The sequence below is a fragment of the Micropterus salmoides genome, unplaced genomic scaffold (genome assembly GCF_014851395.1).
Source record: "Micropterus salmoides isolate LMB-PRFRI ecotype aquatic unplaced genomic scaffold, ASM1485139v1 Ms_hic_scaffold_17, whole genome shotgun sequence".
Taxonomy (NCBI): domain Eukaryota; kingdom Metazoa; phylum Chordata; class Actinopteri; order Centrarchiformes; family Centrarchidae; genus Micropterus; species Micropterus salmoides.
The window spans coordinates 18,370,542-18,390,425 of NW_024040817.1; the positions used below are offsets into that span (position 1 = coordinate 18,370,542).

Consider the following 19,884-nt stretch of genomic DNA (forward strand, 5'->3'; position numbering starts at 1 on the left):
CAATGTGTTTTTTCAGCATGCTCTCAGTGGCCCGATACAGACATGGTAAAGTTCATAATGTATTAGGTGTCTTAAAAAGCAGTAAACATGGGGTTGTTTTTAGCATCCACATCTGCACCAACGTTTAAATCAGGAGAAATCCATCTTGGAAGAGGCAGAGTTACCCATGTTTCCACTGACCGAAGCCTCATTAGACCTTAATGCTTTGAAACCCTGTGACATGTTGTAAATTCATAGTGGCAAAAGCCATTTACTGAGGCAGGGCTGGAAAAAATGGATTTACCAAAAAGTAAATAACAGCACTTAATTGTAAACTTCCTTATCGAATGCATTACACATTGTAAAGTGATGATGTTTCTGTTGTACAGATTTAATTGTTCCTTTATTGTTCTATTTCTGATCTCACAAAATTGTTTTCTTTGGTTTAATGTGTGCAGCATAGGCCTCACAAAGACGTGTTGTGAATGGTGGCATTCAAATATTGTTCCTACTTATCTCTCTGGCAAAAGTTCAGATAGACACCGTACCCAGCGATGGACGTGAGACAGCTGTTCCTATTAATAGCCTCTACTCTCTTACCCTACCACAAGACCCCCGTCCCTTGCTCCTGCTTCACAATAACAAGCCTGACCCCAGACAAATGCACAACACCCAGACAGACTGCAACAGAGGAAATCAACAAAGCAGCGACCATTGAAGAGCCACAACACTTGACACGCAGAGCTGTTTGGCTGCAGCGCTCAACAACAACCAGGCAACCCACAGACCAGTTGGAACAAGAAAACACCAGGGGGGAAAAAACTCCAAACATGAAGTCACTGCGATTCATTGCAGCTGAGGGTTTCATCCAGAGCGGGCCAAGTGCTCTGGAGGAACTCAACTGTGTGTCTTTTAACCTCTACCCACTTCTCTTTAAGGCCTGCTACCTGCATGAGCAGGCTGACATGCTGCATGTTTTGGTCCAAGCATGGCCTCTTCCTGAGCTTAACCTACACAGGATCCTGGGAAAGACATTTGACTGTCAGATGGACCTCACCTCCCGCACCTGCCGGCTTTGTCTGGTTGCGATCCTAACTGGCTTAAAGGTAATTAAATAGTCTGGAGTGTAGTGTGTCTTATCATATTCATGCCATGCTCATGTTTTAGTTGCATTTTTCTTTGATCGTTGTTATACTTGTGGCCTAACTGGCTTAAGCAAAACTGATTTGGCTTACAATTATCATAAATTATTATAGATTGATAAGACAGTCACATCAAAACACTTATTTGACACACATTATTTCCCCTTGTTTTCTAAAGGATTATGTGCTGTCTCCTCCAAGAACCTATGCCAAGAGACTCCATGTGGTTGACCTTACTGCCCTGAAGGATATTGAGCACCAGTCTTGCCCCTGCCAGTCCACCCTGGGTCGATGGGCAAGGACCCAACTCTTGACCCAAATGTGCTATGAGACCACGGTGGCCATGCAAGCTGCCAGTGTGTCCCGATCTGCCTTTGACACATCTATTGACATCCGTCTGAACGGCTTCATCACAGGCCGCAACTATGAGTTGGTGGCTCAGGCCCTCCTCCTCCTCCGCTACTGTCCACTGAAGCTTCGGTTCGTTAGTTTCCGGGCTGATTCCCTCGCTCTCAAGCAGTTGTTCTATGTCCTTCGCCTAGCAGAACCTGAGTCCATCTTAAAGCTGGAGTTCGTCCACAATGTTCCCCTGGAGGCCACGCACTTGGAGGTGCTGCTGTCCAGGGTGAAATTCCCCAAATTACAGTCACTGGCCCTGCCGGCAGGGGCGTTGGATGTTAGAAGGTTGGGCTCTGATGATGAGGACCTGCTGGCCACCATCGGCAATCTGCTGGCTCAACTGAGCAGCCTGACTGAGCTCTATGTTAGTTTCTCCACTCTAACTGGACACATACGAAGGCTACTTAGGTGAGTAAATGGACAGGGGAGGACAACAAAGAGTCTCTGTTTTGTGTATGTATCTATGTGAATGAGGTGATGGGTGGCTCTGATCTCAGTCTTACGTGCACTTTGCAGCATCAAGAGCTTTAATATAGCTCACCATAATCGCCTCTAGCACCACAGCACATTCCAGCTTTAAGGGTCTTGTTTAACAATGGGAGGCATTTTGTTGTTAAAATTGCTGACATGCTGCCAGCCTGAGGACAAACGGCTGCAGGTTAGCCAGAAACCTGCTTGATGGAATTCAAATGGAAAAACAGGAGCATGGAGCAAACAGCTGTAGATTAAAATCTGGCATATCATTTAAACAATTGTTATAATAAAACAAATATTGCCAAATTCAATTATAAACAAGGACATTAGTTTGGGGATTTAAGAATTTATCCCAATGCTTACCAGACAAGAGTAATCCTTGATCCAAAAATGGATGATGGCATCAACTTTTGGTATTTGGTTTCCACATTTTAGAATTTCTGGCACCACTCCTACATGACAAATCCTACCTGAGGACTAACACAAACCATAGCAAGTGTCTGCCTGCTGTTAACTACATAATAATGTACAATTGTGTTTTCATTTCGAGTACCATTGACCTTTTATACCACAAAATTTCCTTTTACCTCTCTTTTTCTTTACCCAGTCCTCTCAACACTCCACTGCAGTGCTTGGAGTTGGCCAACTGCTGCCTGAACCGCTTGGACATGACGTACCTTTCCAACAGCATCCACAGTGAGGCCCTGGTCCGCCTGGACATGAGTGGACACGACATCTTCAGCTCTTTCGCTTCCGCTTTCCACAAACTGCTCGGCCGTTGCTCAGCCACATTGACCAGCCTGGTCCTCGAAGAATGTAACATAGAGGACGAGCATATGGATGCCTTTACTAATGCTCTGGCTTGCTGCCAGGTGCTGGAGGAGCTCAAAATCCTGGGAAACCCTATGACGTCTGCAGCCCTGCGGAGGTTGTTCTCCATGCTATCTGCAGGATTTCCTAATTTAAAGTACATAGAGGTACCAGTTCCCCGCGAGTGCTACTCTGAGGATGTAACTTATCCTCTTGAAGATTCAGTCCTACTGCAGTACAACAGGGAGTTGTTTCAGGAGGTCAGGGGCCAACTGATTGGGATCCTGGAAGGAGCTGGTAGAAAGAATGTGGACGTGTGCACCCCGCTCATGGGGGCCTATGACCCAGACATCAATGAAACCAGCAATGAGCTGGGAGTGTCGATGTTAAAATCTTTCAACAGCGTCATTGGAAACTTTATAGGAACCATAAATGACGTGGGCAATAGGAGATCCCAGGCTCAGAGCGATAATTAACAGGGTTGCCAAATAAATGGATCACAAACTCAAGATTGTTTATATGAATCTAGACATTTCTGTAAAGCAGACCCGAATCTTCAAACCTTACAGAAATGTTCACACTTGTGTTGAATATGAATGACCCCTGCAGACAGTTTATTGCTTTTCAAGGTTGTGTTCAAGGCTCTACTAAACACCATAGTATAGTTAGCTAGAAAACTGTCATCACTGTACTATGTATGACTTAAGGCCAACACTGTGACAATAGATCTAGTAAACTAGGATATGGATTAACATTATATACAACACTTCCGGTCCTGAGGAGATGATATCTCAACAGAGGATCATTATTTTCTTCCAAGTGCTCCTTACAGTCTGTAAACCAATTACATGTGCAGTGCAGATAGATTTAGCTACTGTAGTGGTTATGGTAGATACTTGAAGTTTGCCTGGGACATTTTCCTCCCTGTATCTTTTGTACATGTTCTTATGTCTATTTTCTGGTTTATTTGTTGTGTATATAGTTGGATTTGTAAAGGTAAAAGCACATATTTGAAACATGGGACACATCTGATTTAGCAAGTAAATAAATGTAACAGTTTCATTTTGTCATACCAATAAATCAAATCTTCAAACAGCCTACTAGCCATTAAATAAGGTGACACTTCCAAAATTTACATTTCTTTAATGAGCACTGTTTTATATAGATCACATTTCATTTTAAATACTACGCCACGGGGGAACCATGCACCAACCAAGGACAAAGATTAACAGCTTTGACCGGGAACCATCTATTTCTTCATCCACTCCTCTCTTTCTTTCCTCTCACGGATCACCTCATCCAGATACGGTGTCAGGTAATGGACATCCTATAAGGGAAAACATAAGAAACATTTATGAGGTTTTTTAATTAAATCAGGAGATTTCAATATCACAACTTTGTCAATTTTGGTGACTTTAGGTAGGTAGAATTAGACATGATTAAAGCCTATATTATATTGTTCATTTTGTATTTACTGACACTTGAAAAGTTTTACATTATGACAACAATTTCATACTTTACAATGAAAATACACAATTTCTTTAATGTCTGCCTGCCAAAACAAATAATTAGGCAAGTCAAAAAAGTAAGCATGTAATGTGAAATGATTTTTAGAAAATGCTTTTACAACCTACAGGCACTATTTACACCACATACCAGTGGGTGTGGAAACCATGCAGTATAATATTATGCCTTTACACTAAACCCCAGTTCTACCCTGAACAAAAACCATATTTAAATGAGTTTCATGTACCTCTTCATATTTCGTCCATTGGTCTTTCGGGAGGATCTGCTGCTTCATGGAGAGATCCAAGGCTCTCTTGACCCTGAACATCCTATCGTTGTACTGCTGTTCTGGAAGCCGCCTCAGGGCCTCTTTCACATCTAAATCCTCATAGATTGTGTCATCACGCATTAAACCTGACACAGAAAACAATGCTTAAGAAGATGCTAAATGGAAATCCAATTACACAATAGCCTATATTTATCCCAGACAATGATTTCTCCCTACATTCATACTTTCAGTGGCAGTCTTGGCATACGGTAACTTTGAAACAATGGAGTAGCGTTTTGAAGACATTATTCTTTGGGCTTACCAAGCTTGTTGAAGCCACACATGTTGAAATACCATTTGCGGAACCCAAGCAGGAGTCTGCCTGTCGCTGCTGTGAACATGACAATTACAGACACATACAGGATCAGTCAGGCAGATAAAACTTTATTTTAGTTAAGAGCAAACATTTAAGTAACGGAGAAAGGATTTGCAACAGTCATACAGTATTACTTCTAAAGTACATATGTATTTTTCCTGTACATTTACCTTTCACATTACCTATATAGTATTTACTACAGTAGACCATCTGAAGTAACGGTATGCTAAATTAGGAGACCTGTGACTTTAAAGTTAGTAACTATGTTCAAATCATTATCTGATAGAGACAATAGGCATTGAATGACAACTGTAGATAGCATATCCTTTTGAGATCATTTACATCTTCCAGTGCATTGGAAAGGAACAACACGATAGTAGCTGTAATGGTAAGGAGCTAACATTAACGTTAGATGACACCGGAGTATAGATGACAACTTTACAGCATAACAACAATCGATAGATGGAAACAATAACCGCTGTTTGGCTCGGACACTTTTAATCACTAAAGGGACGTCAGTGTGGGTGTCTAGTTGTTGACATACTGTGAATAGAGGCTAACGCTGAGCTAACGTTAGCTAAGCTGCACCCTTAGCATCCGTTAGCACGGGGACACTAGAGGACACACACAAGTCAAACGCGCCAAAGGACACATTCACCAGGACAAATTAACACAACACAATGTCATGTGTTACAGTATAACAAGCAGCATGGAATACCAGTATAAAATGGTCTTTAGCGAGTTCATTTAAAACTGGAAATCTCAGAAAAGATTGATGTTCATTTACCTGGTGTCCTCGTCGCCATTTTTACCTCTAAGAATGATCGCGGTGCGTTATGGGTAAGGAGCATTCAGGTCAATGGGAAATTGCGCAATTTTACATCGCTGCGTGTTTACAGCTTTCTTTGGAAACAAAAAAAAATCTTTCGTTGGAAACGTCGGGGATAATACAAATCTATACAACAAAGTAACGTCCGATAGGAAAAATAGCTAGCTATCTTTATAATTTGATCAACACTGTGCTTTCATATGAAGGTACAGTAGTAAAAAGAGCAATGGTTGCATAGGTATACATTAAATAAAAGCAACAATACCAATTACAAGTAGTAGTAATTGGTTAAAATAAAAATAAAAAACTATAGTATTAGTACTAGTAGTAAAAGTATACATTATGCAGTTGACTGACCCTTTTCAGTGTTATGTTAAATATAGTATTTTTTATTAATTCATTGTTATTCCTGATGCATTCACATAAAAATCTATATAACAATGCAAAATAAAGCATGAACTGTTTTCATGTCTTGCATATGGTGTCAAAAAATTCTGAAACTATCACTGTTGGACAAATGTAATGGGGTAAAATAGACTCCGAAAAGTAGTGGAGCAGAAGTATTAAGTAGCATATGAAATGAAAATGCTAAAGTAAATAGTCCTTTGTCTTCATAAATACAGTATGGTGCTTGAGTAAATTGTCACATTTCACCACTGAACAAACCCTTTTCACACTGAAAATCACAATCCACTCTCTTTACAGGCTGCTTTCAACAACACATTCGATGATCATTTTATACACAGCCCCTCAACTGAAGCAAATGTTTTGCAGCAACATTTATGGTCTTTTTAGACAGACAGTTGCCGTAAATAAGAGAAATATTTCAGGCAGAAGAGCTGATATACATTGTGTACATTTATTAAACATCACATTTACAAAGCAAACTCAGTTTCATATCTGCATGTATCTGACATTATGGTATTTATTCTGTTTGCTTGACCATTTGTTGTCCAAAGTCATATTTATGCCCCCTCACAAAGATTCAAAGTGTTTTTTGGAACAAATAAAAATCTTCCAGTGTGGCCAAAGCCAACTCTGTGCAAAAAGTCTCATTGGGCAAAGACACCAGGCGGCCCAGAGAGATAAAGTTGGGCTGAGTTGGGTCATACTGAGCCTTTCCAAGGTACTCGAGGAACAGGTGGCGCTCCTGGATACGCAGGAACTTGGTATTGAGGACCTTTGGGAAGATATATCAGACTCTCAAGTTATACTCCTGAATATTCACAGTGACAATTATCTGGTGAAAAAAAACAGGAGTCAATCTACCTGTGGGAACTTGGTGATCAGATGGTGCGGCACCTTCATGGTATTGTGGAGGAAGTCAAATATTTGTGTTAGCTTCCTTTTGTTGGCAGTCAGCACTTTTGGGACAGCGATAACCATGTGTTGGATCTCATTCTTCTTAAAGCCAAGCTCTATTTCACACACCTGTGGAACACATTTACAAAAAGTCTTTAAACACAACACCTGAAGGTCACTCAAACAATGATTTCTAATGATGTATTTTGTCATTCACTACCTTCAAATTCTCTTTAACAGGCTCCAAACTGCCACACAGTAACCTGGGTAGACGAGCTACAATGTCCCGTGTCTGAAGAAAGAAACAAAACTAGCTATGATTTCTTTTGCTACCAACAAAGTCGCAATTTCTTAATGTGAAAAATGTACAACGCACTGGGATACTACACTGTACAAAAACAATTGTTGGAAACATGGCTGGGATTATCAATGAGACCTCATACATGAGTTAAAGATGCTTACATTAGAAGCACTGAGGTTGAGTTGTTGCTGATAGAAGCCCAGTCTGTTGTCCAGCCTCTTCACACTGAAGTTAAGCAGATATGGAGCTCTGGACACCATGGATGCAACAGTCTCAGAACTAAACTTCTTTGACTTGAGATAGTTCACCCTTTAGAAACAACAGCATACAGAACATTATTAAGATCATAGCAAGAGCATCTGCAAAGAAGGAACTACAGTATACAGTTAAATAGTTTTGTGTAACTTATCTCATCAGACTGACTTCATTTGGGATAAAAAAAATTAAGTTAATATTAAAGGCATCTTATGAGATCCCTTCACATCACCTGGCCTGTAGGTTTTCCAAACTCTCTGTGAGAATGAAGGGGTTGTGGGTGACAATATAGCCAAAGCGGGAGTCCTCCACCCCAATCTCTTTGAGAAACAGCAGCCTCGGGGCTACATCTGTGTTAAAGTTGAGCCTCAGCAGCATGGAGCCCACGTTGGGCCTTTGTTCAAGCTTCCACATGTTTACACCTGCAACGAGAGGATGAATGATCATAAAAGTGTATCCATGAATCTGAATATGCTTCCAAACTACAAGTCAATGTGATTTATACTGTTCTCAACAGTATATATTTAAAAGTCTGCTGTTAAATTACCTAGCTGTACTAGTTTGCTGAGTGTCTCAGACTGGTCAACGTAGTCTCTAAGAGAGGTGGACGCTGGAGGCAGGGCAGAAGGAACAGATATACTGACAGCCTCTTCATCACCAATCTCCTCTAATGCTGAAAATTCAGTGGCATCCAGATCTGGAAAATTAAGAAAAAAAAGAGAAAGTAAGTTATCCAACTCCCTTTCAAGATAAAAAAACATATAAATTGAATTCTAATGATGAATGAAGAGTTTTTTATGGTCAACAACAGCAAACCAATATGTACCTATTGGCATCTGGCTTTCACTCATTGGCACAGCATCTCTGATTGGCAACAGGGGGCTCTTGTATGCTACGACATTAGCACTCGACAATTCTTCAATAGCCTTGTCTTCCTTAGCGTCACTTGCCAGATGTTTAGTAGCGAAGTCACTGTAAGAGAACATCTGTTGTTTCCACCGCTGTCTCACCTGAGTTGCTGTGTGATTCCCTTTGATAAGTGAGGATCCATTTAGGATTCTGGTGGGTAACCTTGTAACTGTGGTGCAATGGCGAACTTGAGTGGAATACTGCCATGTACTAGCCACTGTCCTGGAGCGAAGAAGACATCTGCCTTGTAGACACAGCTGTGTACAGGATGAAGCCATGGTGATTCTGCAAAACAAAAAATCATGGTTTGGGAGGTATGACATTCAATATAAGAATTACTATTATTATCTCTAGCCAAGGACAGTCCACTCTGTCTGATACCATCAACCGCATTTTTAGAGCTTGGTACTATCAGAACAAGACTTTGTCCTATCATCATGCAAAACCTGGAGAGTACCTGTAAAATATACAAAACAGTTTCAATCTCTACACCTAAATTAAATTAAAATTTAAAAACAGCACCCACCCTAGCCACAGCCTGTTCACTCTGCTGCCTTCTAGGAAGAGATACAGAAGTTTCTGCTGCCACAGCACCAGACTGCAGGACAGCTTTTTCCCCCAGGCTATCAGACTCTTAAATTTAAGTCAATTTATCCTCAGCACTGCTCCATGTAATATAGGTAATTTCTGTTCGTTGTGTCTTTGTGATTGTTGTACTGTATATTATATTGATATTTATTGTGTGCTAAGTAGCATAAGGGAGTTGCAAACGGTATTTCTTTTTACCAGACTGTTAATTACAATCCTTGAATTGTTTTAGACCTCTACTGGCTAATTTAGCTCTTCATGAGTGTGATGGCGTGTAGAAAGAAACAAAGCTTAACCACCAGTGCAATTCAAATCTACAGCGAATGATTTAGAACAATATACCTTTCTATTAGTTATCTATCAATGCAGGTAGGATATAAAATGGAAATATGAGCCTGAATTGTTGCCCTTCATGAACCTAGCTTGAGCCAGAGCAAGCTATCAGGATAACACGCCTCTTTAGCCTGAAAAAAAAAAACAGGCAAAGCCAGCGTATTACTTTAGATTGTTAAGTTTTCAACTCACAACTTATGAATGAAAACACATCATTTTCAGCTCAATTCCGTCATCAACCAGGGTGCAGAGGAATGTCAACCGGTTTCACGTGTATGTTACCGGAAGCACTGCGCGGAAGTGTCACAATGTGGGACGTACCACAACGACTTATTTGTGGGGTCCACTAAAAGCAAATAATATACTCACAAGGATAAATAAATAAAATCTCTAATTTTAATTCAATACAAGGACTGTAGTTAAAATGCGATTAAGATATCTTATTGTCAATGTATAATATTTGTTTTGGTGAATAATAGAACGCGTATTTCGATGTACAAACACCCCCATGAGCTCTGTGGTTTAGCTTGTTTTCAGGCTTCATTCTTGAGTCTTCGCATCATCATCTAGTCTTTCTGCTTTTACAATTTCTAGTATTAGCTGTTAAAATTAAACTGGTAAAAATGAAGAAAGTAGCCCACAACAGCGACCTTGCAGCAACCGAGGCTCACCGAACACCTCGGAAGGATGATGTCAACTATAAGTTACATTTCCGCATGATAAATGAGCAACAAGTGGAGGACATCTGCATGGACTTCTTCTATAAGCCACACACCATAACCCTCCTGACAGTTACTGTGCTCAGCCTCATGTACTTTGTGTTTACCAGGTAAAGTACTGTGTGAACATTTATTTTGACAAACTTCTGTTTAATAAACGTTTTAACTGCATGTAATATTCACAGTGCTGAATATCTAGGAACATAAGCTTCCCTTTGTTAAAATGTGATACTGTATTGTTACAGGGATGATGAGCACTCTGACAACAACCTCCGAGTTGGTCTGTTTGTGGTCGTCTCCTTCTTCTTGGTCATCAGTGTCCTAGCATTTCCAAATGGTGAGTTATGTAACTAAACTTACTGTGGCTACATAATTGAATGGTATGTTATTAAGTACCAGCACATGCTATTTTATTGTCTTGTCCAGTGTAGTTCTGAAACAATTAGTCAATTGTGATCAACTATTTTGATAATTATTTAATAGTTTAAGTGTCTTTTCCAGCACAAATACCAAATATTCTCTGCTTCCAGATTCTTAAATGTGAGGATTTGCTGCTTTCACTCATGTCAGTCACTTTATCAAGAGAATAATCTGCGGATTTTAAGGAATTGTTGACACAAATATCAGATGAAAAGACAAAATGCCGGTCTATAAATATGTCCTGATTCAGATAGAGATAGGGTTGGTTACTATGGAAAAAAACGAGTAAGTGGCCTTTGAGTTAAAGCTGGGGTAGGCAACTATTCAACTAGCAAGAGACAGCTAGATTTTGAAAGAATTCAACAGAAAAAATTACACTCCCTCCCTTCACACCTCCCTCCAAAGGCACTCCCACAAAACACATTTCGGGCAGAGTGCATGCAGGTAGACAGGCATGTAGGCCAGCCAGTCATTTATTTCAGATCAAAGAAATGATTGGTTGTGCTTATGACCTGCAACAGCCACAGATTTTCTTTTTTTTTTTCCTTTTTTTTTGTGTTGTTTTGTTGAGCGTTTGATAAATTGATTGCTGTCGGGATGTAAAGTGAATAACAAATATAAAAATAATACCTCTGAAATAAATTGCCTACCCCAGCTTTAATTTGCCTCTACTATGAACAGTGCAAACACACCACAAATTACTTACCGGGATGATGCTTTCTTCATCAGGACCTTTTACTAGGCCTCACCCTGCAATATGGCGAATGGTGTTCGGTGAGTGTTCACCCACATATGTCTCACTCACACTGCACAACCAAATTTTTTCTTCTTGGATCCAATTTTAATTTTTCCTTTTCCTCTCTCTCTTTCTTCTGTCCTGGGTAGGTCTCAGTGTTATGTACTTCCTGTTTCTTGTGTTTCTCATCTTCCTCAACTGGGACCAAGTAAAGATGCTGATGTACTGGCTGGACCCAAATCTGCGCTATGCCACACGGGAAGCCGATATCATGGTGAGGATATCATGGTCATTTGAACCATCAGAGCAAGCTCACTGCACAGTGAGAAGCCTTCTCTCTTTCGGTTCTCTTAAGACAAATCTCTGGATGTGAACATGATCGCACATGAATCACTGATCAGCTCCATTCTGAGAATCTACATCAATAAACAGAAAGGGCTGTGTTAATACAAAGAGTATATTTAAGTTATAAATAATAATTCCCATGTTTTTTGGTAAAGTTTTTCCTTTTCAGAGGGTGGTGTGTGTTGTACAGATTGTAAAGAGCTCTGAGACAAACTGGTGATCTTGGGCTCTCTGGAAAAAAACTGGTTTGACATGAATTGACCTGGTCTCCATTTTAGTCTAACCTAATGCCAAAATAGTTTTAAAAATCTCTTAGTAGAGAAGAAAATAGGTTCCAAAAAAGTATTATTATAAGTATACTAGTCTACGCTAGAGCATAGGTACTTATTATTACTTGTTAATAGGCTTTCTAGTTGCGGAGTCGATGGAGTGTCTGGTTCAGTAGATTTACCTAAAGCTTTCAGAGCATATCATTTGTGCTCTACATCTATGAATAGATTGATTTGATCATGAATATGAGAAGAATCATTTCTCTTCAGCTATAAAATTGTTTGGGTTTTTTTGTGGTTGCTATTGTGTTTCTTTTAATTCACTCCTCTTTCCCCTGACAGGAATATGCTGTAAACTGCACAGTGATCACATGGGAACGGATCCTGAGCCACTGCGACATCTTCGCATTCGGCCACTTTGGAGGCTGGGCCATGAAGGCGCTGCTCATCCGCAGCTACGGCCTCTGTTGGACTATCAGCATCACCTGGGAGCTTACTGAGGTAGCGTGCATGTGTTCAAAATGGGGTCAGGCTTGATCTGCTAAAAAAAATCTGTTACGTGAATCTCAGCTGTCCAAGGAGCTAAAAAGAAATTCAGTCTACTAGGTTGTTCAACAAAATTCATTACTTGCCTCAGCTTGGTCTATGCAAGCAACAGTGATTGTTTGTTTGGGAGAAACTCATTACAAGTAGTTTGAGCGGTAGTTTCTGCACACAAGTGCTGCTGCCTTGACTGCTGCCAGTTGTTGACTGGAGGGATTAGATTACAAGATTTAGCTCAATACCAGATGTGTCTCTTTCACCACATAAATAATTTTATTTTCACTCTCCTTCCCAGCTGTTCTTCATGCACATGCTGCCAAACTTTGCAGAGTGCTGGTGGGATCAGGTGATACTGGACATACTGTTGTGTAATGGAGGAGGCATCTGGCTGGGTATGACCACCTGCCGGTTTTTGGAGATGAGAACCTACCGCTGGGCCAGCATCAAGTCAGTAAAGATTATCTTTTTACCTTTTCTTTTCTTTGTTTGTTATCTTTGTATATTCATGAATTCCACAAATCCTTAAAAAAACAGAAGCCTAAAAAACATAAAAGTAAAAGGTAAAAAGATCTTTTTTATGTTGTTTTCTTTTGATACAGCTACAAAATCAGTTTGTACTGGCAGATCCCCAATAGAATAGATTGATTGTGTGTAACATAAAGTAGATATTTTATAATACTAGCATTATAGATTTTCCTGTGTTATTGTGTGATGCAAGATTGGTTGCGTGTATGTATCTCAGTATCTTCAAATGCGCACATACTCTGTTCAGGGAAATCCACAGCACCACTGGGAAGATAAAGCGCGCCGTCCTCCAGTTCACTCCGGCCAGCTGGACGTATGTGCGCTGGTTTGACCCAAAGTCCTCCTTCCAGAGGCTTGCAGGCATCTATCTTTTTATGATCCTATGGCAGGTAGACTCAGACATAGTCATAAGATTGTCTTCGGTACTCGGTAAAAGAAATCCTTTTAAAATGTTGTCTGTTTTACATCACTTATCTTCACAGCTGACAGAGTTGAACACGTTCTTCCTCAAGCACATCTTCGTCTTCCAGGCGTCTCACCCTCTCAGCTGGTGTCGTATCCTCCTCGTTGGAGCCATCACAGCACCTACTGTACGGTATGTTCAACCTGCACAATGACAGCTTTACACTACAACTATGGCCGACAATAAATGTGATATACAACATTCTCGACCTGACAAATTCATACTCCAAACAGAATAGGGTGCAGCATATCACATATCGGGTCATAACTGCTGCTAAATTCCATTAGCTCGTTAGCTCAGTTGGCAGTTAACTTAGCAGCCTCCAAGTTACCACAGTCTCAGAGACCAACAGAAGCCAGTTTAACGACAAGTAGTACAGTACAGAGGTGAGTTACAGCAGCTCGGGCTGGGAGACTGACTCCTGTCTGGTAAGACAGTTTTGGTGAGATTTATTTAGTTTTCTGTATTCAAGTTTGAATGCAGTGTGTTTTATGATGAGTTAACAAGGCATTTAGTTCGGTGAAAGAGAGAAATTTGAGTTTAGAAGGTGTACAGTTGTATTTTTGTTTGGTAAGGAAAATAAGCGTAAGAGTATTTCCTTTCTTGACATTTTGTGAGTTTGTTTTGTTTATTCATTAGATTAGAAAACATTTAGAGAGCTTGTGTAACTTAGTAAACTCGCTGCTCGCAGACATCTCCTGGCTAAAACTACAGGGGGAGGCCTGAGCTATACTATCGGACTCTTGAGATACAAATTGGTATTACAAGACAGGACGGGTAAGGGCTAGCTGGTTAGCATGCTAACTTCAGTAAATATCTCTGCAACACAATACATAGACATCTCTGACTCGTAATTCTTCACATTCTGTTGATAAGAATGTTTTTAAACTAAAATTCTGAACAGCATTTAATCCTGATATTACAAATTGTTTTGTGGGGAAGTGGTAGCTTTTTCAGATGCTTTTTGACATTTAATTCTTTGTATGTGTGTGTGGAAAACATAAAAGTTTAATTAAAATTTTCTTTTTTCTCCTCCTTTCAGACAATATTATGCGTACCTGACAGACACTCAGTGTAAACGAGTTGGCACACAATGCTGGGTGTTTGGGTAAGTATTTTTTGTCTGTTTTCACTGGTCTAGAAAGAAGTTTGAAGCTGCATTAATGGTAGTTTTTGCCCCTGGTAGGAATTATTTTAAGGACTATTACATCATTTTTAATTATACGCTTTTTTTTTTCGGGACGTATTCAGCCTGTCAGTTTAATAGTAACTGATTTTAGCGAATTTTGTCCAGAGCCAGTAGATTTTCTCTTTTTAAATCAAACAAATCATAAACACAACTTAAATTACATGACTAAACCATAAATCAACATTGTCACACATAACTGATCCATTCCTGTTAATGGTTGAAATATATTGGCAGGTGAGGAATTGTAGATTCAAATATGACAACAAAAGTTATTGCGATTCCACAAGTGGCAACAACTATCTTATTAACATAGACCTTTTAGGTTTTAACAAGGACGTGTTAGAGCATTTAATTTTATTTAGTTTTAATTTTTATTTAGACGCTAATGCTAAAGGACTAGCGTGTAGGATTTAGAGGCATACATTGGCAGAAACTGAATATTCATCATTATGTTTCCATTAGTGAATAAGTACCTGAAACTTAAAATCATGTTTTCTTTGCCTTAGAAAGAGCCCTTTATATCTACAGAGGGAGAAAGTGCTCTTACACAGAGTCCACCGTGTTGCTCTGCCATGTTTCCAAAGTAGCCCACAATGGACAAACCAAACACTGGCTGTAGAGATGGCCTTTCGTTGCCTGAAGGCCACTGTAAATTCTGTTTCGTGCTTGGAAAGGAAGTTGTCAGGAGTGTGGTATTCAGTTGGTTGCAATCTCCAACCACACCCCTAGATGGCACTAAATTGCACCCACTGGTCCTTCAAATTTTAGAAGGGCTTTACTGAAATTGAAACTGAAGTTTGAATTCAGTTTGAATTGTAACTGAATTGTAATGTAGTTATTGACCTCATCTCAGACACAAAGCTGCTAATGCCCTCAGTCCTCTGCAGTGTAATCTATAAAATTGAAAAAGAGTTTCCCACAGCAGTACAATGAGTGAATATTGTTTTGGGTTTGAATGGCTGGGAAACAATAATATAGGATGTATTTGGACTCGTATGCCACAAGTGTGATGCATCCACAGAGGAGCTCCATTGCAATGAAATGGCATTGCCATGAGAGGGGGCCATTGATTAATGCAAAAACCTGTGTTTAAGATTCCCAGAGCCACAACACCATTTATCTAATGCTCATGTATTTCCCTCCAGGGCCATCGCTTTCCTCGAGGCTCTTGCTTGTATGAAGTTTGGTCACGACTTGTTTTCCAAGACACAAATTCGCTATGTACTCCTGTGGCTGCTCTGTCTGGTAAGAAAAGACATGTGTTGGTGTGTGTATGTGCGTGTGAATTAATAGAGGATATGTTTCTCTTCAGTCTGTCCAGAACAGATGCATCAGCATTTCGCCAACTTTAGTTCCTTATTAAATATAAAAACACTGTGATGCCCTCATGTACTCTTTCAAAAAGGAACAACCACTATTAATGCATACTACACACCTTCACAAACTGACAGTGAGTGGATATTGTGGAAATAATGTCAAACATCACTGCCTTACCTCTGATAGTTGATTCTGATAAGTCATAACCGTATACACTCTATATAATATAGATGTCTGACCTTGGACCTTCTTTTTCCTACATAACAGTCAACGTGAAGAGTGTCAGGGACCTGTAGCATGTTGGTATTAAACATTAAATGCAGACATGAGAGCAATGTTCAAGCATGCCATCCAGTGATCGTATGCTTCAAGTCCATTTTTGTTAGTCTGTTCACATGCAAAGCAAGAGTGGACACAGTGTTGCTATAGCATGAACCTGTTATATATGTTGCAGTATGTTTCTGCTCACTTAGTGTAGTTTCTCTCATGTACTTTGAAAAAACAAAACTTGTGTTTAACCAACCTTTTTTGCATCCTCTTTTACATTTTTAGGCACTCATCACACTTTTATGTTTATATGGAATGGTGTGGTATGAGCAAATTAAAATGAAGGTGAGATGTTGCTTTGGTTCTTGACTCAATGACTCCATTATATTTTAAGTATTAATTCAAACACTACAACAAAATATTTTAAGAGTAGTAAAAACCTTGTTTTTCTGACCTATTGGTGTTTAAGTTAAAGCCACAATATGAGGCCTTTTTTCATAACAGACATTTTGAGTTGTAATATTAAGAAAAGTTCAGGTCTTACTAATAACGTTAGCCCAGTTCTGAGAGTGTGACAGTGAGCCAGCATGTACCAGGAACCTGAAACTGAAGCGGCTAAATGAAATTCAGTCGTCATTAAATGTATTATTTGCACTTGTGCTTTTCCTACTGTAACATGTAAAAATGGCCTCTGTGGAAAAGGCCTCTAGACCATAGAAACTTTCAACCATTTAATCTTAGTTTCTTTCTGTTCACAGAACACTTCTCTGCAAAGTGAGGACTGGGAGGACAGCAGTGTTGTCAACTCATTTGATTCGGTCCCTGGTGGTGTTGCAGGTCAGTCTCAGAACAGGCAAACTGGAGACAGCTCTTCCGTAAATCTGATCCTAAATGTTTAACATAGTTCTGTTTTTCCTTCACAGCTCAGGGGGAGTCCTTGAGAAGCTTACAACCTACAAAACGGAGGAGAGCTCCTGGTAGGAACAGATTTGTGAATGGCAATGGAGGAAAGAGACAATAGTGACACTCAGCATTCGCATCTCATGTGACCGCACCCGACAAGTGGAAAACAGTATGCATTTATATTTACTGAATACTTGTTGTTACAGTTGCATCAAGGGTAGAAAGAAGACTCTAATATAAAGTCACACCAACAAGCCTTGATAAAATACTTAAACTTCAAATTGAAGTGGCTGTGGGGGTGAGAAGCAAAACACAATAATGAATTCAAAGCTTCACAGACCTGCAGACTGGGCTGTTCATTCTTTGTGTCGTCAGAACTAGTAGATTTTTTATATTGTATGACACCAACAAAACTAGTTTTCTATTTAATGTTAAGATATTTTTATAGACCTAAATAACTAAGGAATATGCACATAGAAGATGGCGTTAATTTGGACTGTAGAAACCAGCATTCTTGCCTCTGCGTCGTCCCACACCCACCATTTTCTACCTTAAACTACTGAATGTTGTTCGGATGCTTTGCACTGTGGGACAGGTTAAATATGTCCAGTCTAGGGTGTGCCAGCTTTATGTCTGATTTACAAACCAGTCCACACCACCACCCTGAGTATATATGCAACAGACACTTTTTTGTGTTTAACCTCTTTTACATCTCTTTGTTTTTACTGCTAAATTGAATTCCTTTACTACAAAACTAACTATTATTGTTGTGTATGGCATTTTTAAGTCACTTGAATTGGTGATGATTCTTTGTTGGTTTAATATATGTTTTTGTATAATTTCAAAAAGTGACAACTTGTTTGCACTAATACAGCAAAGTACTGGTATGCACAATGCAGTATGCTTTCATTCAGTCAAAATTTCATCATCAGGAAACATGTTTTTGTCTACTTATTCCTACCCTTTTTAGCTTTCATTAATGTGATTATTGGAACTGTTGAGATGTAAGTTATTTTTTGTGTGTGTTTGTAATTAGAGAGAGTTGTGAGCGGTGAATGACAGGGGTACTGACGGATAATACTGTGACATTCAAGGCAATAGCACTACTGTGGTGACATTCAATAGCAGAAGATAATCGCTTACGTGAAATTATCCATTTCAAATGCAGTCTTTTTGTGCTTTTTTAGTGATCCAAATAAATGAAATGTGACATTAATATAACACCGTAAGTGACTGGTCATATAAGCTGTTCTTATTATTGTTGAATGCTGCAGTATAGGTTCATATTTACTGTTAGAATATGGTTTACAGCCTCTCAGTAGCTCAACCAATGTTAGTTCGTAAGTTGATGTCTGCTTATTGAAATTGTATTGATGTTATTTGCCTCAGTGACTCCAGTCTTTTGATCATCTACAATGTTTTAAGTGTCAGACCACACTGTATTTAATTTGTTAATTGTAACCTCCAATGCACTACTTGGTATTACTGATTTATGATTTTTTTTAAGGGTGGGTTTGCTTGTTTTTGTACACATAATTAAATGATCACATATTATTTGTTTTTTCATTGGTCCACATTTGAAAATATTTGATTGTTCTCCTGTTGTTGTAATCTGCAGTAGATGAAATATTTTAACTACTATATTGAACCTGACTCACATTAATTTTACCGTTGTGATTTCTGTTTCACACCTACATGATAACAGAAAGAAATTAAAGTATTTGTGGATAGATGCAAACAAACAATTCCCATTGTTGTTAGATGGGGTTGGGGTATGTATTTTTATTGATACAGAAAGCTGTGTAATGCAGACATTACAAGACAAAATGTGTGTTTTATTATTTTATTTACTTAATATATACAACAGATCTCAGAGTGATATGATGGTACGGTACCCAAACTTGAGGAAGGTTAGGTACCGTCTGACGACATCAACTCCTGGCCAAGGCAACAGTCATCTATGATGGTGAGAGAAGCGTTGCAGGATGTAGCAAGTCATGCAGAACATTGCAGTAGTACCACAGGAATGCCAAATCCAAATCCCATGTTTGTGTACAGAGATAATGGTTAAGTGCAGTTGCTCACCTGAGAGAAAAAAAAATCTGCAAATGACCACCGGGACTGACAATATCTTAATTATACCCACTGATATTGTAATTCACAAAAGGTCCAATTACAAAGGATAAGGCAAAGTATTTAATGCATTATTGCTTGTCTAATTAATTGTTTGGTCTATTAAAAAAATCAGAAAATACTCCAATGGTTGGAAACCTAAATGTATTTAAGTTACCCTATTTAAAATGTAATAGTAGTGTAACTTTTTCGATTACTTTTTTACAAAGTAATGGAACTTATTACATTTAAGTACTTTTTGATAACTTTTCTAATAAATGTTTTCATCTGTTAACTCTTCAAAAGACAGCTTGAGAGGCAGGCGAGTGGCAATGCAAATTCATGAGAACAGTCAAAAACATCAGAATAGCATCAAACTCTACTAAATGGCTGTGGCTGGAAATAGCAAAGGAAGACATTGTGCACATGAAAAACATGCAATGCAACAAATTAGTATTCAATATGTAGCCTAGCTTTTCACAGAAAATGTTCAGATGTAACCCCTAATGTCATCATGAACATTTTCAGAAGGAACTAATGTAATGTTATTTACACATTTATTCCCCATAACTGTAACGGATTACAGTTATATTTATATCATTATT

General features: G+C 39.1%; 4 protein-coding genes across 5 annotated transcripts; 2 read left to right on the top strand and 2 right to left on the bottom strand.

Annotated features, from left to right (window-relative positions):
- Nucleotides 1-56: 56 nt before the first annotated feature.
- Nucleotides 57-3,724, top strand: lrrc14b (leucine rich repeat containing 14B). The gene is made up of 3 exons (XM_038725928.1): nucleotides 57-1,085; nucleotides 1,300-1,928; nucleotides 2,602-3,724. The coding sequence occupies exons 1-3, from the start codon at nucleotides 534-536 to the stop codon at nucleotides 3,278-3,280; spliced, it is 1,860 nt and encodes a 619-aa protein (XP_038581856.1). The 5' UTR covers nucleotides 57-533; the 3' UTR covers nucleotides 3,281-3,724.
- A 206-nt stretch (nucleotides 3,725-3,930) lies between these two features.
- On the bottom strand, nucleotides 3,931-5,818 carry LOC119908168 (cytochrome b-c1 complex subunit 7). The gene is made up of 4 exons (XM_038725935.1): nucleotides 5,742-5,818; nucleotides 4,901-4,969; nucleotides 4,558-4,724; nucleotides 3,931-4,131 (listed from the first exon to the last, which is right to left on the bottom strand). The coding sequence occupies exons 1-4, from the start codon at nucleotides 5,803-5,805 to the stop codon at nucleotides 4,054-4,056; spliced, it is 378 nt and encodes a 125-aa protein (XP_038581863.1). The 5' UTR covers nucleotides 5,806-5,818; the 3' UTR covers nucleotides 3,931-4,053.
- Nucleotides 5,819-6,621: 803 nt separating this feature from the next.
- mterf3 (mitochondrial transcription termination factor 3) lies at nucleotides 6,622-9,789 on the bottom strand. Of its 2 annotated transcripts, none has more exons than XM_038725930.1 (8): nucleotides 9,664-9,789; nucleotides 8,468-8,835; nucleotides 8,189-8,338; nucleotides 7,874-8,063; nucleotides 7,548-7,695; nucleotides 7,306-7,377; nucleotides 7,053-7,214; nucleotides 6,622-6,963 (listed from the first exon to the last, which is right to left on the bottom strand). In XM_038725930.1, exons 2-8 carry the CDS (start codon nucleotides 8,826-8,828, stop codon nucleotides 6,769-6,771), a joined length of 1,278 nt encoding a protein of 425 aa, XP_038581858.1. In that variant the 5' UTR covers nucleotides 8,829-8,835; nucleotides 9,664-9,789; the 3' UTR covers nucleotides 6,622-6,768. The 2 variants fall into 2 exon arrangements, with proteins under 2 accessions (XP_038581858.1, XP_038581859.1); XM_038725931.1 differs by lacking the exon at nucleotides 9,664-9,789 and adding an exon at nucleotides 9,481-9,597.
- A 226-nt stretch (nucleotides 9,790-10,015) lies between these two features.
- On the top strand, nucleotides 10,016-18,904 carry ptdss1b (phosphatidylserine synthase 1b). The gene is made up of 13 exons (XM_038725929.1): nucleotides 10,016-10,300; nucleotides 10,436-10,527; nucleotides 11,340-11,384; nucleotides 11,496-11,620; nucleotides 12,303-12,461; nucleotides 12,799-12,950; nucleotides 13,276-13,417; nucleotides 13,511-13,623; nucleotides 14,534-14,599; nucleotides 15,826-15,925; nucleotides 16,550-16,609; nucleotides 17,023-17,101; nucleotides 17,188-18,904. The coding sequence occupies exons 1-13, from the start codon at nucleotides 10,095-10,097 to the stop codon at nucleotides 17,283-17,285; spliced, it is 1,437 nt and encodes a 478-aa protein (XP_038581857.1). The 5' UTR covers nucleotides 10,016-10,094; the 3' UTR covers nucleotides 17,286-18,904.
- The last annotated feature ends 980 nt before the right edge of the window (nucleotides 18,905-19,884 follow it).

Coding starts and splice junctions, on each gene's coding strand:
- lrrc14b (XM_038725928.1), top strand. CDS start 534: ATGGACGTGAGACAGCTGTTCCTATTAATAGCCTCTACTCTCTTACCC. Junction 1,086..1,299: donor CGATCCTAACTGGCTTAAAG/GTAATTAAATAG, acceptor TGTTTTCTAAAG/GATTATGTGCTGTCTCCTCC. Junction 1,929..2,601: donor CACATACGAAGGCTACTTAG/GTGAGTAAATGG, acceptor TTCTTTACCCAG/TCCTCTCAACACTCCACTGC.
- LOC119908168 (XM_038725935.1), bottom strand. CDS start 5,805: ATGCTCCTTACCCATAACGCACCGCGATCATTCTTAGAGGTAAAAATG. Junction 4,970..5,741: donor AATGGCGACGAGGACACCAG/GTAAATGAACAT, acceptor TCATGTTCACAG/CAGCGACAGGCAGACTCCTG. Junction 4,132..4,557: donor AATGGACGAAATATGAAGAG/GTACATGAAACT, acceptor TTTCCCTTATAG/GATGTCCATTACCTGACACC.
- mterf3 (XM_038725930.1), bottom strand. CDS start 8,828: ATGGCTTCATCCTGTACACAGCTGTGTCTACAAGGCAGATGTCTTCTT. Junction 7,378..7,547: donor TCAACCTCAGTGCTTCTAAT/GTAAGCATCTTT, acceptor TTCTTTCTTCAG/ACACGGGACATTGTAGCTCG. Junction 6,964..7,052: donor TGATCACCAAGTTCCCACAG/GTAGATTGACTC, acceptor ATCTTCCCAAAG/GTCCTCAATACCAAGTTCCT.
- ptdss1b (XM_038725929.1), top strand. CDS start 10,095: ATGAAGAAAGTAGCCCACAACAGCGACCTTGCAGCAACCGAGGCTCAC. Junction 11,385..11,495: donor AATATGGCGAATGGTGTTCG/GTGAGTGTTCAC, acceptor TGTCCTGGGTAG/GTCTCAGTGTTATGTACTTC. Junction 16,610..17,022: donor ATGAGCAAATTAAAATGAAG/GTGAGATGTTGC, acceptor TTCTGTTCACAG/AACACTTCTCTGCAAAGTGA.